The 27979-nt window shown below is 39.8% G+C and overlaps 2 protein-coding genes across 5 annotated transcripts in view; one reads left to right on the forward strand and one right to left on the reverse strand.

Moving 5' to 3' along the window:
• SEMA3C (semaphorin 3C) overlaps nucleotides 1–24106 on the forward strand; it is a 142992-nt gene extending 118886 nt beyond the window's left edge. The window contains exon 18 of the mRNA XM_080391951.1: nucleotides 1–24106. Within this exon, the coding sequence (XP_080248077.1) occupies nucleotides 1–414 (414 nt within the window). The 3' untranslated portion in view covers nucleotides 415–24106.
• Nucleotides 23945–27979, reverse strand: part of CD36 (CD36 molecule (CD36 blood group)) — a 39223-nt gene continuing 35188 nt past the window's right edge. For 3 of the 4 annotated variants that reach the window (XM_080391984.1, XM_080391985.1, XM_080391983.1), the window contains exons 12-14: nucleotides 27573–27627; nucleotides 27167–27331; nucleotides 23945–26455 (exon numbers count right to left, since the gene is read on the reverse strand). In XM_080391984.1, coding sequence (XP_080248110.1) covers nucleotides 27167–27331; nucleotides 27573–27627 — 220 coding nt within the window. In that variant the 3' untranslated portion in view covers nucleotides 23945–26455. The other variant, XM_080391986.1, reaches the window with a different exon arrangement.

Raw genomic sequence — 27979 nt, forward strand, 5'->3', positions numbered from 1 at the left:
GTCAAGCTGAATGAGAGGATCATAGCTACTGATCAAGGACTCCTCATTCGCTCTGTCCAGGACAGTGACCAGGGGCTTTACCACTGCATTGCAACAGAGAACAGCTTCAAGCAGACCTTAGCAAAGATCAATTTCAAAGTGCTGGATTCAGAGATGGTGGCCTTCATGACTGACAAGTGGTCACCTTGGACCTGGGCCAGCTCGGTGCGAGCGCTGCAGTTCCACCCAAAGGACTTTGTGGGAGCTTTCAGCCACTCAGAAATGCAGATGATTAACCAATACTGCAAAGACAGTAGACAGCAAGGTCAGCAGAGGGAAGAATCCCAGAAGATGAGAGGGGACTACAGCAAACTAAAGGCCCTTATCAATAGCAGGAAAAGTAGGAATAGAAGGAATCAATTACCTGGATCTTAATTTTATTTGGTAGTGATAGATATCTTTGTCCTCACTGTAGGGGGCTTATATTTGTCTATAGAGAACAAATTTAGGCAAATCTGATAAATAATTAAATGAAAATCAAACAAGCCTCAGAAAAGATGTCTCCCAATAAAATGCAGTGTAACCTAAGAAAATCATTCAGAGCATTTTCTTTCCTAGGTGCTTACAGACACTAGGTTGGGCTCTGTAGTAGAAGCAGAAGTGGGTATTCATCTTAAACCAGATTCACCTTTAACATCTCAGTATTTAATTACAGCTTAATAGAAATTTTTACAAAATCAGTGCATTATCTTGCAACTCTGGAACTGTACAAGACCAGTGGTGAAAGAATCCAGGTTAAGATGTATGCTCAAAGTAGGATGGTACTAAGATTTCCTTACACTGCATTTAAGAATATGAGTTTCTTCTTGTTTACTGTTCAATATTGGGTTTACAGCTTTCACTCATTGTTCAAATCATGTGAATGCATGCTGATAGGAAGCAAGTAAATTATAGTAGAAATGTTTCATTCATTCAGAGGCCAAGTGAAGGAATGAGTAGAAGAAAAAAAATTTATACTTTATCAGAAGAAACACTGATTATTGTGCATAGTATGAGTTGTAATAAATTAATGAGTTCTGGAATGTAACTTAAAATATCTCTGCTCATATTGATTTTTATTAAAATAGGTTGTCCTATAACACTACATAGCTTTAGAAGTGGCACAAAGCTAACATAAGAATGTTCATTATACATACAATTTTGAAAAACACCTAAGTGACTTAGGTATTTTAGCTATTTTTCAAAGAATTACACTCCAGTTTTTTTCAAAGGACAGAATGGGTGTATACTGTATAGTGTTTACTCAGAAACGAAAAACATAGATTGTCTTTAAGCTGTTCTATGATTAAATTGGAGCTTGTCTGCAATGTGGAAACACGAGTGTCTTCAAAAATTTTAAAACATTATTTTTTCAACTGTTTTTTCAAAGTTGCAAATATTTTAACTAGAATTTTTAAATTAAACCATTTCTATTTTCCAGTCTTTGTACCCTTTTTCTTTTCAATGTTTTCACAATTTCCTCTTACTTTCAGTTTTCTGCTGAAAAGATAAGGAAAAGAAAAGAAAAAAAAAAAAAGAACGAGGGAAAAATAAAACTGAAAAATGGGTTTGGGTGAAAAACCAAAAAGTTTAACAACTTGAGAGGCATGTTTAAACAGAAATATTTTTGTTTAAGAAGCAGCTGTCAGATCTAATGAAGTATTTTTAGATGAAAATTGGGTAAATGTGCATCAAGCCATCTTGGGAAACCCTTTTTTTTTTAGCAGCACTAATGCCAAAAAATAGGGACATATCTTTATCATTTTACTATGTAAGAGTGTTCAGAAGCCACTGAGTCTGTTTGAAGGAGATGGATGGCAGGGATTAAAAATGTATGAGTACCTTGGAAAAATTGTGGTTTATTCTATGATATTTTAAGATAGTATACAAAAATATAAGCAAATGGTCAGCTCAAAACTGAGCTATGTTAAGCTAAAAAAAACCGAAAGGTAAATTTCTAGGAAACAAATGGAATGAAAATAATTTCTGAACCCAGAGAAGATAAGAAAAAATATTTTTAACAATTCATTAGTTCCAGCCAGTAACAGATGGTTACTGTATTTTAAAACATAGTTTTAAACATTTTAATGACTCTTATGTTGAAAATCTGGACTTTATTTTGATTCCGCTTCTGTTAGACTACTCTGGGAATAACTCTACAGGGCGTAGGAGAACTGGGTTTGTGCCAGTCTGAGTTAAGATCAGGTGCAATGGAAGTAGCTCAGGTATTTACCTGGTATCTGTTAGATATGTCACTCTATCACCACCTGATGCAGAATAGCTGGGAAATGGACCGTGATTGATCAAACCATTTAAACACTGTCTCCAAGTCCCTTTGATGCTGGTGGGAGCTCTTTGAATTAAATTTGTGTGCTTACTGCTTGCTTCAAAGGGGATGGCAATGCCAGTCTGCTCGTATATTGCCATCTAGTTAAGTGCTTTCCTTAGGCCTAAATGCATATTTCTGCAACATGTAGCCACTGGTATCTAAGGTCCTGCTTATGGAAACCATCAGGAAAATTTCTGTTTGACTTCAGTGAGCTTGGATCTGTCCCCAAGAGCTGCCAAAGCAGGCTCTGGAGAAGAAAAAAGGAAAATGAGGTGTGTAAGGGAAAATAAGATTGTTGGTTGTTTTCTATTCTTTGTTTTCCCAGCTGACGTTCAGTGCAGCAAACTATTTTTTTGTTTTCCTGATGACTGACTTCTGAAGTAAGTGACAAACCAAAAAAATCGAGTGCCACAAAATAGAACTACCTCCTGGAATGACATTAGTGCATATACTCTGTATGCTGCCATGCTCTTCCTATTTCCCCAGAAGATTCACTGCAGAGTTAGTGTGATATTAATGTCTATTGTGAGGATCATAATCGCTTCCAGATGGAATACAGTGATTAATAGGTATTTAAGGGTACAATTTACCCTTTAAATGGTTAGGTGCAGTTATATTTTAATAGGCCCCTATTAGGCCTCAGAAATTATTGTTACACTGTTTTCTAATAGAATATTGGCAATAAGGGATTCCGTTAAACAATCAGCATAGCTCAGAGTTTCATATGATCATAAAATAATATTTTTAAAGCTGCTTCATATGCCATTATTATGGTACGACTGTTTAAGGGATTATACTTAAACTAACATTTTTCCTGCTGCATGAAAACTTCAGCATATATATAATAAGCTTCTGTCAGTGCGTAACTGGTCCAAGTTTCCATGCTTTAGCAGCTTTCCCCTGTGTATAGAGTAGTCAGGAGGCAGATGCTCAGCTGATGTAAACTAATGTAACTTCCTTGCTGTCCATTTAGCTACTGTGGTTTATACCAGCTGAGGATTTGGCCCTAAATGTACAGAATAGACAAACTGCAATTTTTATTTGTTTAAAGTAGCCCCTCTACTGTAGGTAACACCAAAACTTAAGACTGTAATATTGTCTGTGCTATTTAATACTTCCTATTTTGAGGATTACTAAATACTGTATATAATTTTATTCCTTAAAAAATTCAAAAGCAAAATGACTTCTAGGCATAACTTCACCAAATGTAAAGATATGTTCACTGCTAAGAACTTCACCGTGTACTGATATTTTTTTGGCTATTTTTATTTTGTGTAGTTTGTAAAGTTTGCTGAAATCTTGACTTAACAATGTGTTCTTTGCAATTGTTGTTACTGTAGATATGCGTGTTTTATTAAGAAAATCTTGTTTTAAAAGTGTAGGTATGTGTATAAGTTCCTAGCATGATGAAACTGTCATTACAGTGAATATGCATTATATAGTGTGTAAGAAAGAACAAAATGTAGTTTAACATAGTGCTATTTAATTGAATATCTGAAATACTATTTGCCTGACAAAATAAAGTGTGTTGCAACAACTTAGAAACTTTTTGTTTTCTCCTTTATAAATGTCTTAAAAATAAGGAACTTTTTTTTTCTTATTATCTGAAAAGCAATCCCATAGACTTTCTTAAAGAAGTCCAAGAAAATACTTGGGAGTGTCAGATATTGCAGCTGATCACATCTGAGCATTGCTGTGGGGTGAACACTCAGTCATAGAGAATTCCAGGAATTCATGAGGAGTCAGAGATTCATTCTGTCAGAAATTATCCTATATAGAGGCCTTGCATATAAGCAGGTTAACATTGATTCATTGCAAAAAAAACCCAACCAACCAAAAAAAAAAAACCAACTAAAAAGTTATTTTCTGCTAGAAGTATAAAGTCAATCAGAAATGTCAGCCTAGAAAAGGGCAGTATGGTATAAATGCTTTCTGCTTTTATTACACTGAGGAAAAAAAAAATAATAATAAATTAAAAAAACAACAAATCCAAAAAAACAACCCACAAACAAAAAACCAAGTGCATTCTGTGAAATCCTGCTGATGAAACAACTTGTGTTGTTCAGCTTCGTCTTTCAGTTGGGTCTTGGAGGTATTCTCCAAGCAGCTCTGCAGGGGAGGCAGGCTGGTGGGACTGCACCGCAGGGAGCCATAGCTCTCGCCAATTTCCTGGCTTCTACTTGGAGTAAAATAACCTGCCTGACACCTACAGTATGCTGCTTTTCTTGCATCTATCATCTGAGCAGTGTTATTACTGCTCTTCTTATCATCTGTTTTTCCAGATGGGTTTTAACAAGAAAGCATAGGGGCTCCTCAGTTCTTTGGGATAATAATTAAAAATTAAATGTCACAAATACTGGCCTTCCCAACAAGGTTCTGGATCATTAAACCTGGATTTTGATTTCCCAGATAGATAGGTTCCTGCAAGGCTTTATGAGGTGTGAGTGGATAAGATTACTTCACTCCAGGATTTCCGTACTGGCTGGTTCCTAGATGTGCTGATACTGGATAGTTATCTGCTCAGCACTCAGGCCAGTTTAGGTTGGAAGCTGAGGTTTTGAGCACTCCTACATGCTGTACAAAATGTTTGGATTAGATTCCAAATAAGCTGGACATTTGCAGAGTTTTACAGTTAGAGAGACCTTTCCCCGATTTGATCCTCTGTCTTGATGCCCTGCTCAGTTGTCTTTTGCTGGTCTTCTCCCCCTTCTCTTTTTTTCCTTCTGCAGCATGGTTCAACACTTACTGCATTGATTCCTTAGCTCTGAGCAGTGGCAAAACAAAACAGGGACTTCTCTGGACATCAGAAGTGAGATCTTCAAAGATCTGAGCTTTCACATTTGTCTTTCAAATGTCTGTTGGAATTTTAAATATTTTTTTTCCCCCATCTGGGAGCTACTGCTTTTTCTAAGGTCTCTCTTCTGGTGACAAGACCTTTCTAAGGTCTCCCTTCAAATAAAAGCAGGATGCAAAACCCACAGTCTTGCGATGCATGTGCCCATGCAGGATCCCTACAGGACGGGGCATTGTCAAGTACAGCCTCCTCTATGCAGCCACAGAAGCCCAGAGGAGACCAGTGGAAAACATTGCCTGCTCATGAGGCAGTGCTAACAGCAGGGTGGCTCCCAATGCTACAGAATTATTTTTGCCTCTGGAATTAATGGTTGCCTCCAGAATTAAGTCAGCGGATATAATTCTGTGGAGCAGGTTGAGGCATTGTGGCTTTAGTCTAAAGCAATGGACTAGGTTTCAGGGGATCCATACTTATTTATCCTTTGCACTGCAGCTGGCTTGCTAAGGCCTTTTTCTGCACCCCAAGGTGGTCTGGAGAGAATTGATTCCATGTGATATGAGCCCAAGTAAAAATACACACAGATACTCACCAGCAGGCTCCAGTACAACTACCTGCATACAGAGGAGCTTTTCTTTCCCTGCCATATTTGCTGATCCGTTTAGCTTCTTTTAACATTAATGTATGTCCTTTTTCTGTTTCAATATGGACAGAATCAGACCTCATGGTCCCAAGACATCAATAGTTTCTGGGTAGAGCAGTTACCATCTCTGACAGCATTTTAAAAGACAAGTAATTGGTCAAAAAAAGCCCCTTCCTCTATTCACTCCCGTTTCTAACTTACCTTCTGCACTATTTGTCTCAATAAGAATTTCCTTTTAGCATCAGAAGACTAGCACTGTGTAAGAAATAAAAAATGTGCTGTCATTTAACATGTCTAATCTAAACTAAATACTGAGATTTAAAGATGCTTTGGCATTCTGAACACTCCAAGACACAAATTCAACACAGCTGGCTCAGCAGTCAACAAATAATTACTTTACAGTGATAGACTGTCCTGTATCCCAGGACTCATTATTGGATTCTATATACAGCTTTACAAAGCAAACAGCATTCATGTATTCTTAGCACTGTATCAGCTTCATTACTCCTGATTTAAATGCCAGCCTTATAAATGAACCTGAATGTTTGCTGAGCTCTACATTTGGGACAGTTTAGGCCAAGGATTTCACAATATCCAACATTTTTAAAAGCCCTAAATTTTCTTCAAAGGATTTTAGAACAAGCAAATTAAAAATCGGTTAGTATAGTTGTTCATAGGAAATAGTCAATAAGAAAGACTGTTTTCTAGCTGGGCAACTTGTACAGCAACATGTAGCTTGACAAATGGGTAAGAAAAATACAGTTACTTAACCTTAGGTTTACGACTCTTTTGGATAGTTGTTGTTCCTTGGCTCTTCGCAGTAGTTCTTTTTCCAGTATCTGCTCTCTCTGTCTCCATTTCAAAGGTCCCTAAGAGACACAGAGTTTATACTTCTCTTCAAGTTGACATCTTAGGACATGACGTCCAGATCATCATTTCAGGCCTTCCATTTAATAAGACACCAGTAAAAATGGTCTTACATACAGTATTATCTATGATATCTGCCTAAACCATTTCAGCAAGTGATACAATATTTGGAAACAAAATTACAGCATTTTTAAGACTTTGCTTGAAATGACAGAGAGGAACAGGACCCTAGAAAAGAACAGAGCAATGCAACATATCATGGTCCTTACATAAACAGAGTGAACATTGACTTGCTACTGCATGTTGTTATATGATGGAAAAATAGGATTCTTTTAGCCTTGAAGTTCCAATTTTCCAATAGGTCAAAGCTCACCAAGATTACTGTCCTTTGACTGCTCACAATGAGCATTTGGTAGGGCCTTTCAAGAGCTTTTGTGCCTCCCTTAATTTTTGTTAAAATTCAACCATTTCCTCTTTCAAAAGCTTTACCCCTCCTCTTCTGTATGGATTCTTCTTTATTCCCATTCCTCTCCTCAGCTGAACTCAGGCTAGTAGTCCCAGAGGGGTTACTTTAATTTAGCTGTTTTAATTACAAGCCCTGTTTACTCCAGTACTCTGAAATATATTACCTATTATAATTATAAAAGATGCTGCACATTATTTGCTTCATCAGGCTTGCCTGCCTCATAGTGTCAGTAAACAAACAAAATATAAAGAGGTTCTTCCAAGATGTTTGAAGCCCTTGAGCTTAAGAACAAACATCAAAACCAGACTACTTAGTTGAATGTGTATGTTCATGCTCAAAAGACATGTGGGTGATATTTTGCTCTGTTTTTTTCAGCACTATATTCATAGTGCAGACTATTCATTGTTTCATACCTGGCAATACCAGTATCCTAGCTCAAGGATTTTGCTTTGAGGAACTTGAAATAAAATAAAGGATGGAGAGAAAAAACATCAATAGATTGTATTATACAGATCTATTTATCAGATTGCCAGTCACAAATACATTCGGTTAAATTACCTGTAGGAGAAATTGTTTTGTAATTGAGAAAGATCGATAATCAAAAAAAAGTCCAAACTATCTGAAACAATAAGCACAAAAAATATTCCTAAGACAGGTTCCTTTGGGGAGAAAGATTAAAGGCCTTTGCCACAGTAAAGAAAGATCATCTTTATTAGCACAGCAACAAATCCAGATGCCTCCTTCAGATATATGGGACAAAAGGAGCTCACAAGTTTTCTTCCCTTTCCAAGTTTTCTAAGGATTAGAAAGATTTATCATATTTACCTGTATATGGATTTGCCCTGTGTATGGATCTGTCCTGTGGTGTGTCCTCCACCTAGAGATGTCTGGAGCTATCAGGAAATGGTTAAAGCAAAGAACAACATGCTTGGTGGATTATCCAAGCTCCAGAAGTAGGAATAGTTTGCTGCCATTTGGTAACCACCTGGCCTTGTGGAGCATGCTAGTCAGGGCTGTTGTGGTGCAGTACACACTGGCCAAGGAGCCCTAAATGGAGTTAGAGACGGTTCATTTTCTAGTGTTGCTGGAGACCAGTTAGAGATTAACAAAGAGAGAATCGCCTTGCCAGTTTATTCGTTCCTGTCAAGAAGGCAAGCTGTTATTTTGAAAGGAGCTAACGACACGACGGCGAAAACCATATAAGCTGAACAGAAACTTCCCCTGCATCCTCCAGCCAACTGTAAAGTCAGCCAGCAGAAATCTTGGAAATGGTACAAGTCTTCCTGCACTGAGAGCACTCAGGTTTGGATGCCAAGAATAAATCTCACTCTGAGGGAAACCTCTGAAGTAACTGCTGTTGACTGGCTGTGAAGGCAGAGCTGTGTGGCAGACAGTGTCATGCCATGCCAGATGCTGCATCCCCCTGGTCCCATTTACATCAGATTTTGCCTTACTTGTCAGTGTGGGAAGAGAAAGGAGACAGTGCAGTTCCCCTTCCTTTGCCTCAGACTGGCAGCTCTGGGCTTCTCCTTTGGTTCACTCCAGCTACACTGTGCTGTCTCAGAAAGCTGAAACAGTCATAAACACCATTTAACTGGTTGATTAAGTCGGTTCACAGCTGATTTTTGTCACCAGAATTTTGCAAAGCAACCATGGGATCTAGGCAAGTCCTTTTACCAGGACAAAGCACTAAGTTGCACCAAGACAGCTTTGGGACTTAGCAGCATCCCAAAGAAGGACACAGCACTGGGAAGGTTGGTTCACTGACCAGGAAAGCTCTGATTTGCAAATAATGCTTGGTAGTGACTTCTTTCTGCTGTAAGATGGGAGAATAGTTTCTGTAATGCTTTCTGCATGCTGCACACCTGTGTTTCACTAAACAAGACAGTCCTTAAGACACATCATACCTGGAACTTGAAATTTAGCTACTGGAAAAGAGCAGGAAATATATAATTCATGAAAGAACCAGAACTCAAGTCAAGGCAGTTCATGCTAAGTATCCTGAGTCTTGTGCAATGTCATAAACTCCTTGGCTAACACATGCATCATCTAGCAATTCCCGTCCCCGGATCCTAGGAAAGATCCAGCAAGTATTTCCTTGAAGACATATTAAATTGCGGCCCTGTCCAATGTGCTCCCTTTCTCAGTTCCTGAAGCCAGGTTCCTAGTGAAAACTCCTACTGATGTTAGTTACTCAGCTTGGATAATTGGGCTGAATAAGGCCTCTGGGATTCAGCTTTCTCAGAATCATGCTCGGCTTCCTTTTTCCTGTGTCCAAGGTCTTCTGCATTTGAAATCTTTCTCACCACCTGATCATGGGCACTCTATATCCTCTCTATATAAATTAATTCCAAGTCAGTGAGAGAAACATTTATTTTCTGTGTTATTTATTTTAGGTTACTATGGCCATAGTAACCATATACAGAGTCAGGATATTGCAAACACACAGTAAAGAGAAATTATTCAGAAGATATGTTTAAAAATAAATAAATAAATAACCATAGAAAATGGGCTAAGTAGTATTAAGAAAAAATCCAAGCCAAAATCAGAATTAAATAATGCCCTACAGATTCTGGCATTATACAATAAGGGAGCAATTAAAATGCACCCCACTGTTGATTTAATTTGACAAATCTCAGTCATAACTGTGACAACGTTATGCCTCATCATCATCACCTCCATACCCCAAACCACTCACATCCCCAAATAACTGGATTATTTCCTTCACACAGAGTAATAATCAAGATAGCTAAACAATGTGTTCACTAGAGCTTCTCTCTTGAAGGAAGAACCTCATTTTTTCAGGGGTAGGTGCAGCCTTGAACCAAACAGGGAGGCATGCATGATTTTGCAACCCTGGCTGTCCTGTAGCTGTACTGTTTAGTCCACCAGCTATACCAACGCTGCTAATTGCCGGTTGGATGGATTGTGACAGTCAGGGTCCATTTGCTGACTTGAAGTTGCCTTTGAAGTTGGGTAGTTGGTGCTAGGATACACTTGTGTGTTACGTTAACCTGCGTATGGCTCATATTCTCCTTACTGTTGATCAGAGACTACTTAAAACTTGGTTTTAAAGTGTGCCTCCACACTTAAAAACTGCAAAATTAGTCAGATCTACAGTCCAGCCATGGACCAGAAACTATTAACAGTGCCCCATTGACTAAATATTGAGTTGATTTTAAGGATAGAAATTTTAAAAAATGTAAATTTAAAAAATCCCTTCCATTGCCATAGGGTACAGCTGCTTGGCAATATACTGGTGCTTTGTATCTCTGAAAATCATTTTGTCTTCCTTAATGTAGGAATTTGTACCAGTTGTTCAGTTTAATTTTCCTTGCCACCACAGATCTTGACCCTTGGTCTCCCTAGCTGTCTTTGCAGGGTGATTCTATGGTTTTGTTTGTTTGTTTGTAACTCACTTGGGTCCACCACTTCAAAGAAATATGTGGTGTAATTAATACAGGAGAGCTGCAGAGATGGTTGAGCACAGCCTGAATTTATATTTTCATTTGGCTGGTCAGAAAATTGGGTGCAATTCAAAATGAATGTGTCATCCCAGATCTCACACTCTGTTCTGTGGACAGCTACACATGCACAGCAACAGCTGAAATGAAAATGTAAGTCTCAGAGGATATTTAATCTCCAATATTTTCAACTTCTCTTATCACCACTGACCCCTAATTGCATACTGGCCTTTTCACAAAGTTTAAAAAAAAAAAAAAGGTTTAAACTGCTGAAAAAAAAAAGTTATAGCAAATAAACATGCAGTCTACCAATATAGTCCTCATATTCTGCTCGTGACTCAACAGTTGCTGGTATTTTATAACTAGTCTTGGGAAGATGAGTTAGACCTTTGCTGATATGTGCTATCTGACTGCTGTAAATCCTGCAAAAGCAGCACACCTACCACTCACTGCACAGGAACTTCCAGCAATACAGGAAAGCTGATCATAGCTCAGCCACTGCCGTGAATGTGGTTGCATGTTTGCAGAATAGCAAGAAGTTCTTTTATCCCTCTAATCTGAAAAGTGAAGAAAAAAAAAATTATTTTTTTTTCAGCCCATGTGCTGGACAAAACACAAAAAAGAGGAGAACTGATAGAGAGAAAACACTTTTCTGTTAAGGTAAATATTGATGCAGCTGTTTATTGCCCTATCTCTTGAGAAAAACAATACCTCTATAAGGTCAAAGGGCTTTCAAATAAACATTAACACACTTTCTGGAGGACTAAGTTTCAAATCATTGCAGAAGGACTTCTCATGAACGCAGAACTCATTCATTCATTCATGTGGGATTTGCTGCTGTCAGTCCTTCCTTCTGAGTCAGAGAATTTGAGCAAATCTCAGGCCACAATGTTGGGCTGTTCTATGTAGTGGGAATTAGATGGAGGCTCTGGGCTAGATTTTCAGTGCAATCTGTACAATAGGGAGGTCTCCATGCTCAGAGAGAGCAGAGTGTTGGTTTCCCTGCCAGGTGACAATCCTGAGCACTGTGTTATTAAGTCTTGTGACATTTAGTTTTCCCTTTCTTTTCTTTTCCATGCAAAGCCAACCAAAAGAGACTTAAGTACCCCTGCCCAAGATGCAATAAGGGAGCTAGCCTCAAGCTGGTTGAAAAAAGTGGAATAAAATCTCTTCTGATTAGGGAGAGATTGGCATTTGAATTAGACTCATGACCTGCAAAGCAAAAGGGAGCAGAGGAGTCTTTGTCTGGATGTGTTTAAATGGGGTTGCACATAGTCTGAGAACAACTACAGGCTCATGCTTTGTAATCAGAATAATATCTGCTGTGGAAATCCTCAAAATTCCCAAGAGCTTAGCTAACTGGTGTACTACATGTGGGCAGATGAAGCTTGGCTTATTGTCGCCAGGAAGTGTCATTTACCTCAGGTAAGAGTTTCGATTTAGGCATCCGAAGTCAGATAACAACATATTGAAAAGATGATTATCCTGAAGCTAGAACCCATGGCACACATAGCAACTTGAAAAATTAATTCCAAAATAAAACCCAAAAGCTTCTTTCTGGTGCTGGGCATCCCTAAACACACAAATACAAGCAGAGGAGGCATTCATACGAGCTATTTCTTTCAATTCCTTGGTCAAAGGGGTAGAAATAAGCCTTTGTCATTTGCGGTATATCTCATCACAAGCCTTAAGCTTAGAGGAATCATGATTCACAAGTGCCTCTTCTTGTCCATTAGCTGTAAAAAGGGTGTAATATGCTGGTATAATACCTATTGTAAAGAAAAGTAGCGCTAGGCGAGATAAGCCTCAGCATAGCCACCTCCTGGGATGACTGAAGAGTCAGGTGCTGGAAGGGAGGAAAAGCATTTACACGAACACCATGGATCAGCTGAAAGACTTCATATGTGCCAGCTCACTCAGGGGCATGCACTGAGACATGTGCACGGCGAGAGCCCTGGGTTCATTCCCCTCGTCCCTTGGCTTTGGGTGAAAGACAATGTTAACAACTGAAGAGTATCTAATCTGTTCCATATAGCACTGTAACAGTGCTTAGAGGCCCCAGGCCATTAGCAGCGGTCCTTTGCTCTTGGACCTGTCCATCTAGGACAGTAAGGCAGGCAAGAGGCAGAAGGAATCACAGGACAGGATGGTTGAAAGGCTGCAGTGAGGACTGAGTTGCTTGGCTGTGGTGTATATATTTGGATGATTATTGACTGCTCTGTGTTGCTGGGGACCTGTTCCCAGGAATTGCCTCCACACTTTCGAGCTTCCAGGCCACTAGAAGCAGAAGAGATGTACAATCTTAATGGTCTTTCTGATAGAGCACACCTCCATGACCACAGCAACCCACCTCATCCAACTTGATACTTGATTTTAAATCTTTTAATTTAATTGTAGGAAATGGCCTTTGGCCTTATGCCTCTCCTTTTAAAAGGATTGCTTCAGCTCCAGTCATTATATGTATGCATGAACCACCCACTTTGATATGGAAATTGTTGCAGCCCAAGGGAATTTCATTAAGTAGTTAGGGAGGAGGGCATATAATATCATTTGCTGTAATTGGATCTACAGAGCCAATCATTAAGTGACCATATGTGCATGAGCCAGGCGCATTTCAATACCCTTAGCATACCTGTGAAAAAAACAAAGCAAGAGGGAGCTTCTTTATCTGTGACAGAATCTTGTGGTCCCTGGCATCTTTTCATTGCTTAAAAGAATTGCACGAGCCACACTGTCATATCAAACTGTGCAAAGCAGGCAGATTTATCATCTGCCTGGAAAAGCATGGCAACTAAAGAGCTTTGCAGTTCCAAGCTAAGGGCTTGACAAGCACTGTAAGAATAAACCTGCTTTATATCAGAGCTTTCATAATCAGACCATGTTTTGCATTTATGTTCCAAGTTTGCTACTCTTAAAGGTCAGTTTTGTTCTGAGTCTGAAAGAAATTAATGGTATTAAGAGCTAATGCAGCTGTAAATACAGTTTTCTAGCTTTTTTTGTTGTTTGTTTTATTTTTTTCCTCCTGTTCTGTTGGCTAAAACCCTAAACAGCTGGTGTTTGCTACATTGCATTCTTAGGGTGAAGAGTTTGTCCTACACACACAGAATGTGTTCATTCCTCAGGAATCAAGTGACCACACCAGAGCTAAACAATATGTAAAGCATACAATTTATTTTGGACCATGATTTCTTTGGATGCTGGAAGCTGGTACATTTATTAACTTTTGACTACAAACCACTGATTTTCAGTGGAAAAATGCATACAAGAAAGAGCAAACACTTTTACTGGGAGACATTATTTGGAATTTTACTAAATCCTTGTTGCTTTCATACCTTCTGGTTTGCAATACTCCATCTCTGAACAAGAGAAAAAGCAGGCAATATTTTATTTGCAAGAAACTTTTTGGTAAGGCAAAATGTCTCAAACAGTCCCTGACTGCACTAATGGAAAAATTTCCACTGAATTTTTGAGAGCTGGAGTGGGCCACCCATTTGAAGGCAGACCAGGTCACCATTTGCAGTAGCTCATGCATGGTTTGCAATCCAAATCTGTGCTATTTAAATGTCACCTATTATAGTCTAGCTTTGGGTTATACTTATCAGTTGCTCTTTTGGTTAGGTGCATATCAGTAGGCCTCATGGTGGGTCACCCGGGGGTCACATTTTCAGGGCTCTTTACAACGAAAGCAACCTGAGCCTTGGGCCTGAGGTCCAGGGGTAGCTGAGTAACTGTTATTTAAGACCCAATGAAATTAATAGGAGTCATAGGTGTAAGCACTACTTCAGTGATCAGATCTCTTTGAACGTTTGGGTTTTAAATGTCCTGCGGGTGAAGGTTTAAGCTCTGGAAGACAGGACTGCCGCCTGAGGAAAGTGCAGGTCTGAGGCCCGCCTGGGACCAACGAGAGCCGGGACCACGAAAACGAGTAAAGGAATTTTATCCTTTGCTATCACAGTTATTAAAATGCCTCAATCCTGCCGAGAAATCCCTGACTCTTTTCAAATCTTTTTCCTAATCCTGTAAAGCTTAGGAGTCGATGATTCCTGGAAAGGCCTGTGCCCTTCCCCAGCGGAGGGCCAGGCCCCATCAGGCTGCCGCCACACTGAGGCCACCCAGCCTCAGGCTCCCCAGCTTTCTGTGCCCATGTGTCGCCCCATGCACTGGCCAGACTGTTGGCACACACCCAGTAAATCACTGATACCCCATGTGGAAAAGCCCTAGGCACACACTTTTTGCACTGAAACATGGAATTCTTCAAGCAAAGGAGCCGCTAGGTACTTAGAGACTATCAGTCTTGTCTACAGGGCTGTTAGGCAGGAAAAAAAGATAGTGTATGTCCTAGGCGTTCTTGCATGCCTTTTCCTCTATTGTGTTCGCTTTCATTTTGTTGAGTTATGATTGTAAAGTTGGTCAAGAGTGTCGGGCCGCACCCAGCTGAAGGACCATGGCCAATCTTATCTTCTCAAATGCATTTCTTTGCGTCACTGCCAGTTATTTGGCTTTACCACCCCAAGTAGTTGGAAGTGTCAGATACGGTGGTGCATGGAGCTGGAAAACGGTCGCTGTCAAAGAAATGGGTGGCTATCAAGGCAGAGTAAATGGGTTAGGAGGTTGTGATGTAGCATGCAATGTCATGAGTGTGCTTGCAGATGATGTGACGGAGAGTTCCAGCCTTATCAGCTGGTGTGATTTTACTTTTTTGTTCTGATTTATGTGGGTACGCGGTAATGATGTCATGTGCACACCAACTGTCTGCTTCACAATATGGCTGTTTCCATGCTTGCTAGTTGTCAGCATCTGTCTGAAGGAACCATCAGCAGCCACTGCTGAGGGCTGAAGGAAGCAGCCTGGTGGGGACAGAAATAGAGAACAGCAGTATTTTATGTATCAGCAGCTGTGTATGCTTCCTGGTGAGTCAGCAGCTGGAGATAAATTCAGGCGATGGCAACTGCCTGTGAAATCTTTGCTGGCAAAGCCAGTAATGGAGAAAGTTTAATACACATTGCATATCTATCATTTTAACATGCCACCACCTACTCAGATGTGGAAAGTCTCTTCCTGCCCTTCAGGCACTCAGTGTGAAGGCTTAGTCTTCAGCAGGGATACCAAGCTACCATGTGCCGAGCTTCAATCAGGCAAGATCTGCTGCAAAGCTCATTTACAGAGCTAATTTAGATAGTGGATACAAGTTTCTAAGTCATTTAAAATGCAGCAACACAAAAGCCTTCGCTATGGTACCAGCTCCCTGCAGGATCATCTCTGTGCCAAGTTCAATTTGTATGGGTAAAGCTATTTAAAACTCATTTTTCTTCAGAGAAAGGCAGATGTGCCAAAAATGAATTTCAGTCAGTAGTCAAAGGTAGAGATTTCTTGCTTAAAATATACAAAAAGACCAATGTGGTAATTATATATATATGAAAAGACATAAGAGAAATTTTATACTAAATTACTGTAAAATTTAGGATGAAATCCTCACCCTAAAATTCTTACCAGAAATTTCCATGACATACAATGACTATTGGACATACTCACATCCAATATCCTCCTGATACAAGATGTAGGCCAGTCAGCTGAAAAGGTATCTTCAGGCCATCCACACATGCATGTTAGAAATAGAAACAGAGAGGGAAACTTGAACAAGCCCAGCATTTGGCACCTTGTCCATTTAGCAACACAGATAACTTCTGATGTAACATCTTGGTCCTTATTTCTCTGGGGAATAACTTAAGATCCTAGTTCTGACTCTCTGTCCATATAATTGCAGCTGTTTCGTTTTGAAAAATAAATCGATCGTCCATCATTGTAAAGGGTGCCTTGAGTGTTAGAAGAAGTGCTTTTACCTAGGTATTAGGATGTCATCTCACTGGGATGAGAGACCATAGCCCACAACTTGCCAGACACAGACACCCATTTCTCTTTTGGTCAGTAATTATACATAAAAACTTGCATACAAATATGCGTATCAATCCTCCCACACATCTACAAATAATGAGTCTTGGAAACTGAGGTGTTCAAACCCAACAAAACCTTATTTTTCCTTCTTTGATCCTACCTTCAATTCTAATGTGGTGGAATTTGGCAGGGTGGGGGTGTGTGTGTGTGTCAAAATTTCTCATCTCTTCCCTGAATTGTATCAGTACAAAAAATTATTTGAAATAATTATTAAAAAAATATTATTTTGAGGGAAACCTACTTTTGAGAAATTAGTTCAATAGTCTTCTCAAACACCTTTTATATTTTTAATATTTTCAACTTTAAAAGCATAATCATGTAAGGAAAGACATGTAACAAGTTTTTATATTAAGTTTGATCTTCTAAATAGAGACTGCTTTCCAATCTTTATAAGTCCAGGAAGTATATATATATTATGATCAAAGACAATAAATACACAGAGCTGGATAAATACTCTATTTCCATAAATAATGGACACATGTGAACAGTGGTCTAACCATAATTTCAGCAAGACCTGACCAGCTTGCTGAGGTGTTGGTTCTCAGCAGGGCTTGCACTATTAGCTTGACAATGGAGATCAGAAATGGGTCATATCCTGCTCACTCAGAAAACCCTACAGAACACCCTGCAGACATGTTTTTGAAGGTAGGCTACAAAGTCAAGTTTGCAATTTACATTATTTTTGTAGTTCCTGTCATTCAGGGCTGCTATCACAGGCACTCCGTTAATTGGATATTATTATTATTATTGGTGCAGATATGTTATCTCAACATATAACTCTCTATCTACCCACTTTCCTTATATGTTTGTTCTTCCCAGATAGAAAAAATAGAAACATAACCTTCTTTCTCTACAACCAATACATGTCTTGCAATAAAGGCAGCATATCTGTTAATGGTTAGAGCCTTGATTTACAACAGAAATTCTGGGAGAGATGCTGTAACTGCTATATTTAAGCAAATATTTCAAATACAAAATTACACAAAGACATACATAGTCATTTCTAGACATGTCAGCATTGTAAGTAAACTGAGCTCAAACACTCAAGCAGGTCATAGTCAGATGTCCTTACAGCCACAGGAAGCAGGAAGAATCAGAGAGAGTGAGCTTTCTGGATGGAGAATAAGGATATTAAAAAGGAGGGGTCTTGGGAAAGGGTGGGCATTGTTCTGGTGGTATGGTAAGGGGCAGCGACTGGGTTTGCTGAACATGAAAGTCTTGCACACTTTCTCATGTCCTTCATCAGAGATGGCCAGCCTGGCTCGCCCAGCAGGCACCAGGGTCTGCAGTGGCTGGCAACCAGCAAGTGGAGCATCTTTACATTGTTTGCAGCCCTGAGAGTATACGATCTCTCCAAGTTCAAATATTTCACCATTTCTTCACAAGCTGAAAAGCAACATTGTAAAAAACCCCATCTCTATAATATCTATTTCTTGTGAAAGCCACACACTAACATTATATGAACAAATTAAGCAGCTGTTGCAACACTACCAAGATGTGTGAGGCAGTGACGCAATGCTTATTTTATGCTCCGGATTAATGCGAAACAAGGGGCCTCAGCTGAAGTCTCACCACGTCCAAGGGTATCCACCCAAACCCCGGTGCAGGGTGAGCCTCCCTGGACGGGACAGTTGGAGAACTTGGGGCTGTCAGCCTAGGTGCTGCATTGCCATCTAGTGCACAGCGCGGAAACTACACGGCGAGGCCTGCACGTGCAGACGCACTGGGCCAGGCGTGTAAAAGGAGGGTTTGCAGAAATGTTCGCTTGGAGAGTTACAAGTAATGGCAGCAGGAAATTCTTAATAGAAATCTCCAGGTTTATTCCTTCTTTTTCTAAAGGAGCAAGAATCAATGCTATGAGGGAACAGCAAGAGAAATTTGAAACTCTCAGCCCTTCCATTTTCCTTTCCTGGATGTAGGAGAACCCAGGGAAGAACCCTGTGTACCCTCTCACTGTAAATACTCTGCATTTATAAGCTGCAGGTAAGCCTTGCACAGTCTCCTCTTTCAGCTCAGTATTTGCTTGCAAACAGAGCACAATAAGTAACTCTCATTTCTCATTCAAATTTATTCACTGTTTGCCTTTGGGATTGGTCCATGGTTGGCACATTACTCCTACACTGTGAACAGTGACTCAACGAGTTGCAAAGCATTGATCTCTCCACTCCTGGCAGGTGTATTGCATCCCCAAGTTTGGCTGCATGGGTGCATGTGGATCAAAAAAAAAAAAAAAAGATATTGTTGAAACTGTAAAATATGCTTTTTGATTTGTAAATATGCCATTCAGGGTTTCAGGCTGCACGAAGCATTTTTTCCTAAACACTATTTTTGGAACATCCAAGAAGTGGCTGTCAAGAAAACTTGGAAGAGATTAGCAAGAGAAGTTAATTGCAATCTGTTCATTAATTATTTAGCTGGGTATTCTTTTCATTAATTTCTCTCTTCTGCCTACAAAGAGGTTTAGAGGAGGTTCCATAAAAAGGCACAGGTATGAAGCAAAAACAGCAAAGGATTTAAGTTTTAAGTACCTGGTCCCATATCTATGAGTAAGGTAACTTGGCTGCTCAGCAAGGGAGGATTGGGTACCTGAGATGGGATTATGAAAAGGCCAGCTGTCTCAGGGGGACTCTGCCAAAGCTAGTCAAGTAGTCTTGGTGACTAGCTTCCTAAATGAATTTTGTAGCCTCCTGTACTCATGACCTCTCTTTCTGCCTGGTTTTTAGCTCAGCAACTGTGTTAAAAAGCCCAGTCCTGAAAAATGCATCTACAGAAAGAGATTATAAAATGATTTAGCAAGACTTCTTATATGACATGCCCTGGGATATTTGAGATATCCATGAGGGATGAGTGCTATGATATGGACTGTACGGGAGACCCAGGCCTTCCTAAACTAGCTGCTAATAAAAAAAACAGGCATCCTGAGGTTTATACATACATGCAGTATAAACTGCATTCATACAGTTAGGCAACTGAGACTGTTCACAGCATTCCTGCTTCCCCTGGTTTGGTTGCACATGTGTATGGCACATGCCCGCACTCAGTACTGTATCAGCAGTTTACAGTTTAGGGGCTGGTGGGCAACAAACTCACTAATAATATGATGTTCCTGGTGCCCCAACCTGTGCAATGCCCAAGGCCTGCTGTGTTCAGCCTTGTAGTCCTTGTGGATCACTTGTGGAGCAGCCTGTCTTTCACTTCATAGCCATCTGCCTGCACACCCCTATCTGCATCTGTGGCTGTTCTCCCTGTCCTGGTCTTCCACAGTGTTCTTATCCTCATTGTCTTGCACAAAGGCACTCAGAAATTTCTGTTATGGCTGTTGAGTTGGGTTTTGTCAAAAGTCATTGCCAGCACCATGCGAGTTGCCCTTCCTTCCTCTCTCTACGCTCCATTGCTCACTTCATAATTTTTACTTTAAATCCATATACTGAGGATCAAGTTGATAAGAGTTGTTCAGATAGGCAATTAACATTTCCCAGTAATGTACACACACAAGGCTCAGCAGCCAATTAGATCTACAAAATCTGTTCCAGATTGAAGCACGTGTCAGTCCATTCTGCTAGCACAATGAGGGTGGGAAAGCATTGGTGAGGTCAAGATGTATCTGCAGTTACTTCAAAAATGGTATTTTCAGACAGTGCTTCACTGGAGAGGATGCTATGAAGAGGATGCTCATCTGGAGGGACCCTTGTCACTTATGCTGGTTGGCCACTTGGGAGTGCATTCTTCCCTGCCCTGCACCCCCACCCCCACCCCCCGCTTCTTTCTTTTCCTGTTTCTTCCCTTGCATATTTGTTTGGGGTTTGTTTTGCCCAAATTAAAGAGTTACTGTTACAGTTGCTGTCACCATGACTTACAGACCCCACAAATAAATCTTTGTGCCTGTAAACCTATTTGATCATCCTTTGTGCAATAACTGGAACTTCTGGTCTCTTTCAGATGAAGAGCAAATAGGTGAATTTAACTACTTGCCAAAGATTTAAGCATTCATAAAACCATTTAACATGTCTCAGCTCATATCTTATTGATCAGAGACAGTTGCTTAAGCTGTCTCCTGTGCGTGCTACATCAAAGAGGTTGAAGTGCAAAGTCAAATGTATTCTTTTAAGGTAGTACCACAATAATTAGTTTAAATTCATGTTTGACTTTTCTGTGTCAGTCAAATGTGAGAGTTTTAATGATTCAATTTTAAAGCTATTAGTGAATAAAGAGATATCAGATACTACTGAATAACCATTTGACGTGGTGTGATCTGCCCTCTACCACTGCAGCCAGGGCCACTGACAGCTCTCATGTTTTTGAAGCTATGAAGCACAGCTTGCAGGAGTAGCACTCTTAGCAGTTGACTTTGAGCTAAAAACACTCCTGGAAGTTTTCCACAGGGGTGTGAGGCATTGCTGTGCTAAACCATCTGTGCAGACTTGCCTTTCTTTGTGTAAAACTTGGATAGACATCAGGAACCTCCAGACTATTCACTCAGGTATTCCAGACAGAGCAGGGTCAAGGCAGTATTAAACAGAAGTACTTAGATGTTTTGGTAGGTGGCACTGCAATGTTTAAGGGGTGCTTGGCCCCAGGGGTGAAATTAGGTGAAACACAGTATAGAACCAGATGGTTCTTTGCCTGCATTCATAAAAGCTGGTATGCTAAGAAATACATAATCTGAACTCCAAAAAGTGATCCATCTTTCTCCTTCCTTAAAGAGAAGATGCATGTAGCAGTTGTGTTATAGTTCCTGCATCTGGCTAGAAGTGGAGATCAAGAGTTCCTGGTCCTTGATTTTTTGACTGCTTCTCGTTTTATCCCAGTAAGAATTAAAACCAGCATAAAAAGTCTTCTGTCTCTCAACCAGTATCCAAAGTAGAGCCAAGATCCCCTTCATCTTTGTGGATTAACAATCATCTTCGTCTAGGATTTTAACTTCATTTAAAGGAATAACCTGAATCAGAGCATACTCTCTTCATCTGAATTAGTGTAATATAAATTAATTCACATAAAAATAGGAGCTTTTGGAACCCATATATTCCACATTCCAGCTGGTACCTCTAGCCAGTAACTTACTTCTACTGCTAGAAACATTGTGTACATCTATCAGCTATGTCTCCTGCAGGATTGTACTAAGTACCAAATGATCTTACACAAGAGGCACATACTTCATTCAGCAAAATGGGTGATGCTCTTGGGTGCTCAGGGTAGTCTCTGTCTGCTGCCTGGAGGACTAGATGGTGGCTGGAACAGATTTCCAAAATTAACCTCTTGGCTGCACTGACTTGTCATTGAATTAAAGTGTATTCTTTGCACAAAGTTCTTTCTTAGTGCTTTTCCCCATTCCTCATAGGAAAATAAGAAATAATTAGAAGGTCCTGGTTCCCCTTTTGTCCTTGTTTTCTGTCAATGTGAGCTCGTGAATGTCAACAGTGTTCTTCAGTTTATCCTGCTGAAGACAACTAGGTTGAGGTTGTCAAAACTGCAAATAAAATGCAGCTGCTGTCACATCACAGTCCGTGTAAGTGTATGTGAGTGTCAATGTACAGTAATTGTAGTGATAACTTCTGATTTTGCAAAGCAGACCCAGTGTTTGACCAGTGCAAAGATAAATACTTACATCTGTAGAATGAATGGGTGGAGAAGGATATGCTTCCATATTTGTGGTAAAAACACAGGAAATGTCTGGATTTATATGTCAGTATCCAAAAATACTTGCACCTCCAGCAGGCTTTTACAATCTGCTAATGGTTTGAGGTGCCCATCATGTTTTATCTCCCATCATGACAGAAATTATCAGTGGAGAAATTTACCTGGAAGCATTCAAATATGTAAGCTTTCTTTTTGGGAAAAATACGAGGCGAAAGTAAGGGCAAAAATGAGACTTTCCCAGTCCTACACACGAATATTCTAGTGGGGCTGAACTTGCAAATATGTTTAAGGTGCATCCTAAACCAAAGTCACATAAAAGAGCACACACACGGCTACATGTAAGTCCTAAATTGTCCACAAATCCTTGGTGTTACACAAGTGATGCTGGGCAAGAAAGAGAGTCCTGAAAAAGATAGGTGTGCCTAGTTACATCAAGCATGTGTTTCGTAAAACACCAATTCACAGAACTCAAGGGAAATCCTGGCCTTAGTGGAACACTCCAGGATATTAATGAGCATAAAAATTTCTGGCTTAGTGCTGCATTCGACAATCTGTCATTCAGCAGACACATAGGGTGTGGGTTTTCTCACACGGCTTTTAAAGTGATGTAATTATTACGGGTGATGTGAACTAGCAGAAGAAACAACACCGAACTTTAGCCACCATTGTTTCTGACAGCCTATGCTGAAATGAAGCAGGAGAACTTGTGAAAAACTGTATGCCCTTTGGGTGGCGCCTACTGCAAAGCGTTTGGTTTCTTTTCTTACACAGTAGAGCTGAGAAAGGTCCCGGCCTGCTGCTGCCTGGGTGGCCTTTGAGTCCCTAGCTCCTTTGGGTGCTGCTGGGAGGCGGTATGACCACAGAGCATCCGGGATATCTGGCATGTCAAGAGGGGACAGAAAATAAAAAATTAATAACATCTCTTTATAAATGCAGTTTGCATCTGGTAAATGTGTCATTTGCCTTTCTGGTTTTTGGTTTTATATGCCTACTAAAAAAAAAGCTGTAAACATATTTTGTTAGTTATTAAGTTTATTATTTTTTTAATACCGTTGATGTGTACACTCATAAATAAAACAAGTCCTTACCTAGCCTCACTATTAAAAGAACAGAGAAAACCAAGTTTCTTTTTTTTTCAGGGTATAGTACCATGTTTACATTCCCTTAACAGACACTGGTAGGCTAGGTGGGTAGAACAGGTTTTAGGTAGGGCTTTGAAAGCATGATTTCAGTTAGAAATCAATAGCTGGCACACCTGCTCTGGGGTGTAAGTATGTGGGCTGTTAGATCTTGGGTCAGATCTGATTTTCACCAGTGATTTTCGCCCATAAGGAACTGGGGTGTGTGGGGAACATGAGGTGCGGGCGTATCCAGGCTCGGCTCCCACCCAACCTGCTGGGCCAGCAGAGCCAGCAAAGGATGATGTAACGTGCTGCTGGATGTGCTAACACCATGCTGCCAACACCTCCACAGGCAGCTGAAAGCAGGTCTCTCTCTGAGCTTGGTTTCCTGGGACTGTTTTAGAATTTCTTCAGTTTAGACATGCTGGTGGTGCTCAGCTCTGCTCACAGTCTCCTCCTTTTTGTAATCTAGAGCATAAATGTTGTATGTCGCTGGTATTTATAATACATTGTGTGGCAACACTAAAGGTGATAATGCACTTCTAAGCAGCTGTGATGTGCCAGAGTACAATGACCTAACAAGGTTAGCCCCTAAGCTCGCTTAGTCATCAATTTATAAAATCGTTCTCTAGAAAAAGAAAACACATCCAAAGTACCAAGAAGATAAACACAAGGACTTTATTATTCAACACTAAAGACTTTATTTACAATTAGACATGAAGATCTGAGAAAAAAGACTTTCAGCTTTTTTATTTGCATTGAGTTCATTAACATTTCTAATAAATGTTTATCCTGCACTGTTTGAACAAATGTAAATACTTAACATTAGCCTTAATAACATAAATAACAATAACTGTAACTGATGTTTTGGACAAAATAACTATGAATTATAATTCAAGTGCAGACTAGGTGCTGAACATAGTTTAAAAGTCCAAACCTGCATTAAGGTCAATGAGATTATACATATGAACAAAAGTATTTGTGTGCATGAAAAACTGGGCCCTGAGACATTTAAAATCATGGCCTGGTTTGCTGGATTGCTGCTGCTGGAACACCACAGAGCACTAAACAACACTAGTAGAGCAAACACTAACTTGCTGACAATGGACTTGAAGCTAAAAAAGATTAAGCTGAAATGCTAGTGTCAAAAATTACAGGAGCATTGCTGTGGTTCCTTTTGTCAAAAGATCTCCCTGTTAGATTCTGGCTCTAAAGACTAGTTTTATTATAAAAACTTGCTTGAACCACAACAGAGGTGTGCTTGTTTCAGAGAAGGTGACTGAATGACTTTAGCTGTCCTCATACTTTTTTGGCCAGTCCATAGGACTCTAGGTCCTTCAGCTGGGTCAAACTGTCCCCAGACTAATACAGGAACAGAGCATCACATACGACACCAGTAATAATGTAGACACAAGAGAAAGGTCTTGTTTTTCATTAACTAGCAAACATGGTGAGTAATCAAATGCACAGGTGCTCTAAGTGAAAGCAGAGTTTCCCTTGAGGGTCATGCCTCCTTCATGTCTCCTGCCCTGTTACTTTGCATTTCCAGCTCACAGCTGGAGAAAGAGTGCAGTCATGTACTACACAGACCTTACCTTCAAGAATAATCTCTTAGGATTTCTGTGACTCATCAGCTCTTTTGATAGCTGTACAAGTTTGTTCGCAAGGAGCAGGGGTTTAAAACAACAGCATTTTAGTCTGTTGGGTTTTCCCCTTTATTTGCAAAGAGTGAACACACCTTACTAAAGATAACAAGCCAAAGATACTGTCCTTTACTAGCAAGGCAAACCTTTCTGGTTTAAAGTCCATTGTAGCATTATTTCCAAGCACCAGGCTATGAGAGGCTGGCCATGTTTGGTTTTCCTTTTTCTTTGCAGCTCTTATTTAAGGGGATAAAAGGTCCAAGAAGAGATCTTAGAAAGTGCTGAACTCTGGCTGTTTTTCTGAATTCAGTGAATCCACAGGGAAGGAAAGACCCCACAACACTCAATATCTGCCCCATTGACTGTCATTTCTAAGATATGGCATACAGATTAGATGAAAAAGTGAATTATTTACGCAGATGGCAGTGTTTGCTATTTGTCTACGGGCTGATGCACTTCATTAAACAAATGGTTATACAAATTTCCTTGTGGCAGATGATTTATCAGTGAAGAATTGGGGCTACCTGTTTTCATTTATGTTCTTCTATAGCAAGGAAGTGGTACCTTCTGGTGTTCAATCAAAATCATTACCTCAGTCTTTCCTGTATCTGGAGCATTCTGGATTATTTTCTCTTAACCTCAAAGGTAACATATCAGATCATTCTCTAAGGGAGGCCTTGGGCAAATCGGGGTTTAGGGCAGAGCAGAGGCTGATGTTTAAGCAACAGCCAGTAAGTAAAGCACACAGGAGGCAACAGAAAGAGCAGTGGAGCAGCTTGGGAATTAGGGAGTGGTTCAGATAACTAAACAGCTGTGGAGCCAAATGTTGATGAGCTCCATCACCATATGAATGACTGTGTCGTGTCGTGTCTGAGCCATCTCCATAAAAAATGTATAAACCACGTATTTTAGTAAGTCTTTTTATTAACTTCATGTATAACAGTAACTTTACATAATAAACTTCACATTCAACGCAATTCACATCCCTGAATAGAGGACAGAGAGCAGTTCTATTGCAGCAACTTCCATTCCTTGAAGGAACAGAAAGAAATATTGCAATGAGAGCATCTAGAGCACAGCATGAGCTCAAAGGTGTTGTCATTCCCAGCCTGTGCTCAGAGACAGAACATCAGCAAATGGCTTTCAATTGTCTTGCACATCCCAGAAGAAAAAAACGTAGCAAGTTGCATAAATGGCAGAAGGTGGACTAAAATCCAGCTGAACTTCAACTTCAGTCTGCTTGAATGTCATTTAAAGTTTGTAACAAAGTTCAAATAATCAGAGTTATTTGAAAGCATAGTTTCCATGGTGGCCTCTTTAGTGATGTCAGAAGTGTGGTAGACCTTTGGAAACATCAGCTCATTTGGGTTAGTGAGTTGGTCTTCTCAAAATGGAAAAGCATGTTGAATTGCATAGCATGTGGACTGACTGTGCCTTGAATCATACCTTTTGTCTCTGAATTTTAACATGCTGCTTGGCTGAAATTTCAATTAAACACTGACTACCTCTGAAGTCTTTTGTTACCTGTAGTGAAATAAAATCAGAATTCAGCATGTGATGAGGTAAGTCTTCATCTTAAAAATGTCATTGCTGCAGCATACTTTTCACCATAACATCCATGTCTGCACTTCATTTAAATCACTCAAAATAATGTGTTTGTTTCCCTATATGTCAGGAATATATCCACCACTTGGTTATTCTACTTAGGATAGGAGTATATTTAGTCTTAGTGGGCTAGGTATGTTCAGGAGATGTTTAGACTAACATGTCATGTTAGTCAGTGTTGCATAACTGAAAGACGTGAGAAACCCTATCCAACACTTAATAAAAAAAAGAAGTCATTTACAGTGGTTTCTCTGAACCCTAGAAAGGAATATGTCCTGGAAAGGCACAGGAATCCACAGCTGTGTGGTCTCTGTCCCAGAGAAGCACTAGAGGGCACTTCTGAACGGTTTAGCATTCTTGGGTTAAATGTCTATTTTCATAAATTCACAACAATCAGGTCTTCTGGTATAGTTCCATGGTACTCTCTCCTGAGTGTGTTAAAAGCATCCTGAAAGATTAAGACTGGGAAGAGAATTTGAAAACATTAGCTAAATTATCTGGATGATTTCCTACAAAACAACTGCTGAATTTTCTGACACAAAACAAGAACATCTAAATACCTAATGATTCTGAACTTGAGACCCTGAGGAAAAGTTACTGCTGAGGACTGAACCATTAGTGCTTACTTACTTATTTTAATTTCTTTGATCTGCATATGAAATAGGAACCCATGAATGCGACGAACAACACAGAACCTCCAATCATTAAGGCCATCTGCAGAATACTCAGCATCTGGACCCGACCGGTGACTTTATTTCTGAACATTTCTGCTTTCTCATCCCCAATAACAGCAGACTGAAACAGTGCAAGAAAAATGTCAGTGAAAGGTAAGTATGTAAGCCCTCACTTGCTGAATATATTCTTGGTGTGTGCAAATCACAGCATGAATTTAATTGTCCAATTTCAGGGCACCAAGACTGAAAAAGCTAGGCGTTTGGATTTTTTTCTCTTTATTTTTTGTTTGGGTTTTTTGTTTGTTTTGTTTTGGTTTGTTTTGTTTAAACATTGAAGATTAATAGACATAAAATATACTAACCTCATTTAGCCAAAGAAGGGGGAAAATATAAGGTTCTTTAACTTTTGATAAAGCTCTGAAATGAGAAAATAAGTACAACATTTTATGTACAGCATTACATGTTACCTTTAGTTTGGTGCATAAGCCCAGTCTCTACTTAACTTTTTTTTCTGCTGTAACTAAAATTCTACTACATTTCTACATTTTCTAACTGCACCTTCCAGATTTACCTTTTCTGTATAGTTTTGGACTGGGGAAAAAAAAAAAAAAAAGCCTGCAATTAATAAAAGCCATTTTACATATCATGTAATCATATCTTTCTGTCTAGTCTTCCATATGTGGGTAGTCAGAAAGAAAAAAGGCTGGACACAGCTAGATGTTGGTGGGATGGTCTGAAGATCTGTGTGGTGTTCACCTGCCAGATATAC

This window comes from Falco punctatus (genome assembly GCF_963210335.1).
Source record: "Falco punctatus genome assembly, chromosome: 6".
Lineage (NCBI taxonomy): Eukaryota > Metazoa > Chordata > Aves > Falconiformes > Falconidae > Falco > Falco punctatus.